The sequence below is a fragment of the Colletotrichum aenigma genome (assembly GCF_013390185.1).
Source record: "Colletotrichum aenigma strain Cg56 chromosome Unknown KSG_Cg56_contig01, whole genome shotgun sequence".
Classification (NCBI taxonomy): Eukaryota; Fungi; Ascomycota; class Sordariomycetes; order Glomerellales; family Glomerellaceae; genus Colletotrichum; species Colletotrichum aenigma.
The window spans coordinates 2,741,178-2,748,101 of NW_023500907.1; the positions used below are offsets into that span (position 1 = coordinate 2,741,178).

The following is a 6,924-nucleotide window of genomic DNA, read 5'->3' on the forward strand; positions in this document are numbered from 1 at the left end:
GAACTCAATTGGGGCAGGCCATCTTGCAGTCGACAGCGTCGGCACTTTTGCACACGAAACCCATGAAGAGTTCTTGGCTTGGCTGATGAAGCATCCCTCCCTCCCCTATTCCTTTGGAATCGAGGGCTCCGCTTTCTCAGACTTACACGATCATACCCCAACCTTCCGATAACGCGGCTCTGATTTGACATCAAAAGTTTCCGAAGACTTTCTGAAGATTACTTATTCCTGGAAGCGTTCAGCGGTGTGGATCATTCATCATCTTGGGGACTTTCAACTTTGTTGCGGGCATAATAGCGCGAGTCCCAGTGGCTCCCTTTTCTCGCCTCGCTTATAATCTGGAATCGTCTTTTTTAATCATTTCTTACAACCGAAACTTTCTCTTCTTCTTGTCCCCCTAGACTCAGCTCTAGACAATCAACAAACAGTCAATCCTTGCTATAAAACACTTGCCGTTGTCCTGTGCCTGAATGTGAATGGAAGTTTGCGGCTGATGGATGGTTTTGGCAATGGCAGAAGCTAAACAGTTTCACAAGCCAGGGTGGTCAGATCCGGGAAACTGGGAGATCATATTATCTCTCAAACTCAGCTTTCCAGGTTTCATGGTCCTTCACGTTCCAGACCTGTCTCTTGCCGATCTTTGTGGCTGCGTCTGATCTTGGCAGTGATGGGCGTCATTTGGAATGAATGACGATGGTAAGATGAACGTCGGCGGACGGAGTGGATCCCGATCTCTAGAGCTCCATCATCGGGATCACGTGATTCTCCTTTCCCGATCGACGCAGCCAACCAGCCAGCCACTTACCAAGGGGGCTCCAGATTAAACACTGCAGCGAACACACGACTAAGAGACGATCGCAAACCCGCCCTGCCGCCACCGCGTCTATCTGAGATGCTTAGCTTAGCGGGCACGGCGGGCCCGTCTACATCATCCATCAGACCAGACAATCGACAGTTCATCCTCCTGACGCTGTCGAGGATGCCGGAAGCTTCGATCGAAGCGACCCCTGTATACAACAGTAATATCCTCTTCTACCCTTTGAGCCTAGCTATATCTAATTTATAGAGGTTTACGCTATACTATCAAAATTCTATTTATATTTTAATAGATACTTACTATATATTATAATACTATTTATAATAACTAAAAAAGCTTTAATCTAAGTTTATAAGAATTTTACTAATAACTTTAATAATTTATAAATAACTTATTATAAAAATTATAAAAAAAAGGAATATAAGTATATTCTTTTTTATTTATTAATTATCTCTAGTAGGATTAACTTATTATAGTTAAATTTATTAAAATATTTATTATTAAATTAATAAAATAAAAAATAAAATAGAAAATTAATTTTATTACTTTTATAAGAAAATGTAAATAGAAGCTCTAAAATAATATTAGTAATATAAGTTTTAATATTAAGTTTTTAAATAAATCTAAAAAAAAATTCTGCTACTAAATATTTATTTACTAAATGACTATATATTTTCTTTCTAAATTTAGTAATGTTAAAAGTATTACTATTAATAAATAAAACTAAAAAAAAACTCTATAAAAAACTTAAATATAATAAAACAATAAAAAAAATTAATTTTTTTTAATAAACTAAATAAATTTAAAAAATATAAAAATAAAGTAATTATAACAATTAGTATAACTAATTCTCTTTAATTATTAAAGCTAAGAGAAATAAAGAAAGAAAGGAAAAGAAAAAAAATGAGGAAAGAAAGGGGGTAGTTATAAAGGTAGTCTACGTACTAGTAGAGTTTCTAAAAAGTACATTTTAATACACTATATCACTTCATAGTGATGATAATGATATCCTCTTTGTAGCCGTAGCGTACGATGAAGTCCCCCGATCCCAAGCACACCGCCGTATGGGTCTACTGGGGACAGGGGACCCTTAATGCAGCCTGGCTGTTGGCGGCGTTCAGGCGCCGCGGCGCGCCGGTCGAGGTCCCCGCGTTATCGGCCGGCGCTGCGCCCCCTATCGCTTTCTCTCTTCCGGCGGTGGTGCATGGTCTCCCCACACTTTTGCCCACGTCCGCGGACGATCTTTGCCGAGCGTACCAAGAACGCCAACGATGGATGATCCGTACATACGCAACATACCGTAGTATTTGCCCATCCCGTCCTGGGCCAATCTCCTGCCACACATGTCTCTGCTGCTTACTTTTTGCCCGCAAACCCTTCGTCACAGCTGCCTGTCGTGCCTGTGTCGATGTTGCAGGACGTGCCAATTATCGCCCCAATCGAACAAACCATCACGTGTCCAACTCAAGATTCGCGAGGGTTTTGGCTACAATGCTGCCGGTGTTTCGCCCGCTCGTGTGTTTTTCTAATGTTGCTTGTCCATCCATGCCTGGGACCCCCCTCCCTTGCCTTCAGCTCTCTGGTCTGGCACAGAGAGAGAGGAGAGAAACACTGGGAACATGGCCCCTTTGCTTGAGATCGCCGGCGTTTGACTGGCTCTCCGGCCATCTCGGCCCAGGACGTGATCAGACCACCAACCTGGGTTTGCATGGCCTTCCCGCGCGGGGTAAACCTCGAGAGGAGAAGAAGCGATGACCAGCAGGAGGTACCTGCCAGAGCTTACACGGCAGAGGCCGCCCCAACAAAGTGACAGCATAAGCACCTTCGGGGAGCACGATTTGCAGAGGGGAAAGGGTGTTTTACGTACACAAACATTCAGGGTAGCTTGATTAACCCACCCGATTTTAGGATTCGTCGTAAAAGTATACATACGTACCCCCCCTGGAACTAAGGAAGTGCGGCGGGCGCTACTGGAGACCTCCGTTGATGAAGCGAACGAGTAAACGCCGTCATCGTCTTGACCGGCGCATCGACAAGCTTTCCCGCATCCCTTGTGTCAGAGGGGTGGGCGCTGGCCTCATTGGTGAAGTCATCCGTGGAGAAGGGAGACGAGTCTGGAATACCCTAGACGGGATACCTCTGGGAACTCTGTTCTGGCAGGTCGAGCTAGGTGAGCTTAGGAAGAGCTCAGTTGCTTATATACCCTCTTGCTGCCGCCCTGGCCGTTCAGGAAGAGCAATTCAGCAACACATTCATACAACCTGAACACTACAAGAATTAAAAGAACCACGAACATCAACACCGCCACCATGGACTCCGGAAAGACCAACAACGCGCCCGTCTCCCCTACCACCGGTCGCAGACGCGTACGTGCCTCCTTATCCCGAGTCCTCGAAATGACGTAGCTAATACTCCCACCCCGCACAGAGCTCAGGCACTCTCTTCCAAGGTCTTGTGGAACAGAAGCGTCACGATGGCACCGCTGCACGCAGACAGTCAATGACTGATTCTAAGCCGGCACCTGGATTCATCGGCCAGATGTGGCAGAAGTATGATATCCACAACCTTGTACTGCACAGAACAGGAGGCTGACCTGAATTAGCTGGACCCGTGGCCCGAGCCCCCCGAAATAAGCGATGTCAGTGACCGTCATTTGAGTACAGGAAGAATGCAGGCGTTATGATCCGGTTCTTCGATACTGGGAGTGTATTGGTACAATGGCGTTCGTACGAGATTGTGTTTAAGCATAGCAAGACGCTACCATAATGGATTATTCACCATTGCATAAATTTGTCATCTTTGGTTGTCGTGATGTGTTGCTAGCTTGCAAGCAGAATTAGCGAATGAAGTATGAAAAGAAGTGCTCAAATGCGGAATAGCATTGTCCCTCACCATAGTGCCCAAACCGCAAGGAAAGTGTAACATTGCGCTAGAACTTTAGCCAAGCTCGCACCAATATGTTCAACATGTTTCGGACGGTGTTATAGCGTTGAGAGATAACAACATCAAGTTTGTATTGAACATGTCGGCAGGGAATCATGAGAAGTACAAATTGTTGCACTTCTCCAGTAATTATCACACACCATATTAGGTAGTAAGCTGAAGCATGACGTCCTGCGGGAGGGTATTGTTCTGACCAAGTCGATATGGACGCCAACCATATGCTTTGTTAACGAGCGTGCCCCAAGACTTAGACAACTCATCGGCATGGCGGACTAAGGCATTGGCTATTTGCAGGTAATTCGAATGGATGCAATCTAGTTACCAGTATAGCTCTTGATCAAAAAGGTAAAAGAGTCTTCACGTTGCGAACGCAATGTTTGGGGACAAATGTCAGGCTTGAATTGCGGCTGTACAGGACTATCTTGAAGCATAGAGAATCATGAGGCATCTCTCCCTGCCCAGAAATCCCCCGCCTGCAGCCCCCCTTATCGATTTTTTGCCCACTGTACCAAACCCCGACACTGCGATCAAGCATAGGGTTTTTTGAAACGGTCACAAACATGACCGTGTGTGAGAGACGCGACCAGCCCAAACCCATGAAGCCCCTCGGCTTCCATTCCAAACGTTAGCCCCACGTATTCGGCACCCAAAATTTGAGTGATGGCGTGGTTCGTGGGGCAGATCCTCCTCGGCCTAGTCCGAGATGCTGGCTCCGGAGCAAAGTAGCCTTGCTACGACGGTGCAAAGAAGGCCCTTACTATCGCGCTTATCTCCTTCAGAAAGGATCCCGTCTGGATGGCACGTGGGCAGGACCAACATTAGATTGGATCCTGCCCCCGTCTGTCAATCCACGACAGCGGTTGTGTCACTTGATCTTTTCAACAGCCAACCACGGCAGTTACAGCGGTTTCCGCGTCAATATGTGCTCCGCAACGTCAAAAGACGCGATGCGGTCTCCAGGAAGTTGAACGCAGAGTTACCCAGTTTTGTTAACACAGTAGTTTTCACACAGTAATGATCAGAGATCAGTAGTCAATGATGCCGATCTCAACGAAGATGGCAGATATCACGCCTCGACTCCGAAAATGAGGAGACATCCATATGTGCAGATCTTGTTGTGATCGTTGATCAAGGGGCCATGCAGGGTCGAAGCTCTTCGGCAAAGCCAGAGCAACCATCAATGGTAATGATGAAATGAGTCTGCGGGCCAATGGTGGCCGATCGTTGGAGAACGAGCGTGGCCAAATGTCGAGAGCGGAGGATTGTCGGTAACCAATCGTCCGCACCAGAGACAGTTGGACGGCGGCGAAAGTGCCCGCCCAAAAGTCATGAGGCAAGGCTAGAAAGGGAATCCATCTTTCTAGCCACGAGATGTGACAGGAGCACTCAGAAGGCTCCCGCGTCGAACATCCAGTTGATCCGGCATGGCATGGCGAGGCATGGCATGGCAGACCAAGGCAGTTTTACGTCCTGCCCAGGACAATCCCTTGGAGCCTTTTCAATTCATGCTCAGGAGAATCCATTTGAGCCTTTTCGGGTCATGCCCAGGACCAAAGACACAGCCGAGAAGCTGTTTTTGGTTTTGCTTTTCCGAATCCTGTCCTTGGATATCAATTAGCATGCCTCACTAGCACACAGCAACCCGAGAATGAACGTACTACCCAGCGCCGGAGTCGGCCAAAAAGAAAGACCCGAGAATGCCGAAGTGGAGACAAATGAATCATTATCGTCGCGGTTCATCAGAATTAGGAAAATTTCCCGAGGCTCTAATTGCTGAATGAATGAGATGCAGTCGTTCGTTTTGGTTGCCCAGGCTTGGAGACATCACAAGTCTAGAGATCGTTACTGTTGTGATTGTTAGCATCATCATTTGAGCAGAGAGTCAGCTTGCCTACCACATGTGACTCCGTAGCGAGAATCGTAACCGTAATGCCCATGAAAGATGCTGAATGGGAATCTTGCCGCTCATTGTAGCTTCCTTGCAACACCGTGGGCCTTTTAACGTCCTGCCCAGGACAAGCCCACCGGTAAGAGTCAACTTCGCCGAAGCGGCAAGTCCAGTGTGTTGGGCATTTCTAGGCCCTTCGAAACGAGACTACAGCCTCTGTGATGCTTCGCCCAAGCATTGTTGAATTGTTTCGGGGGATCTTGTGACGAAGGGCTTATCTGATCACGTTGGACTTCGGGGCCAAGCGGCGTTCCGGCTGTGGCTTGTCGCCATAGTCAACTACGGCGGTCTGACTGACCAAACATTGTTAGCTGACGGCTTTTCGTAGCATGTTCGCAAGGGTTGTGTTTGACATACCTTGTAGAGGTTGGGCTGGGAGATCGCTGTCTAGCAGAACATCGTGGTATTCTGCTTTACAGGAAGTACGGCATGGTCTTGTCCCCAGAGACTGTCTCAGTCACCCAGGGAGCCGGTCCAGCATGGCTGGTAGGAGAGGGGTAGTCCTCAATGACACCTCAAGGCCTTGCGCGGCCACGGGTCTTTGAAATATCGTCCTTAGTGGAAGCCAGAGGTAAACCAAAGAAAAACCAAAGGAGAAGAAATTGTGTCAAGAGATCATGTTGAGCGGAAGCATGACGTTAACGACCACGTCGCAGTCACTGCTGGATCACAAGGAGATGGAAGAAGAGGGGAAGGTGAGAAACATGGCGGAGGGGAACGAGCTATTTCAAGCCCAAGGTTGGGCCGAAGTGGTGGAGGACATATCGCAGAACGGTGCCTGATTGCCTGAGGTGTTCTGGACAATGGGTCCGAAGGCGAACCTGAATGTGACGGTGGTCACGTCGTGTGGCCAAGGGTGGGAGAAGAAGAAAAGACAGCCCGCGGGTGGTGAGGGACGTGAGTGGAGTTTAGGATAGGAAGACGTGCGAGGTGGGCTTGCTTACGTACATGGTAAGGCGGCAGACTAAGGTTTAATTGATTGCCTTGGCTGTCTAAGTCGCGTCCTTCCGATAACGCGCACGGTCGCGGCGGTGTGCAAACTGCGCGCAGATTCATAAATGCACTGTGTAAGTACGCGCGTGGCGCCAGAAACTGCTGAACTCAATAATCACTGAAATAGACCACTTTTCCTCTATTGAAGTAAGTTCATGATAGCTCACGCCACGGTTCGGAAGGGCTACGTTTTGTTATATTCGGTGCGCTATTGCATGCCATC

At 47.8% G+C, this 6,924-nt stretch overlaps 1 protein-coding gene across 1 annotated transcript; it reads left to right on the top strand.

Annotated features, from left to right (window-relative positions):
- Nucleotides 1-3,126: 3,126 nt before the first annotated feature.
- con-8 (Conidiation-specific protein 8) lies at nt 3,127-3,450 on the top strand (the record flags this gene model as incomplete). The annotated part of the gene is made up of 3 exons (XM_037315996.1): nt 3,127-3,183; nt 3,245-3,366; nt 3,420-3,450. The coding sequence occupies 3 exons, from the start codon at nt 3,127-3,129 to the stop codon at nt 3,448-3,450; spliced, it is 210 nt and encodes a 69-aa protein (XP_037184455.1).
- Between the last annotated feature and the right edge of the window lie 3,474 nt (nt 3,451-6,924).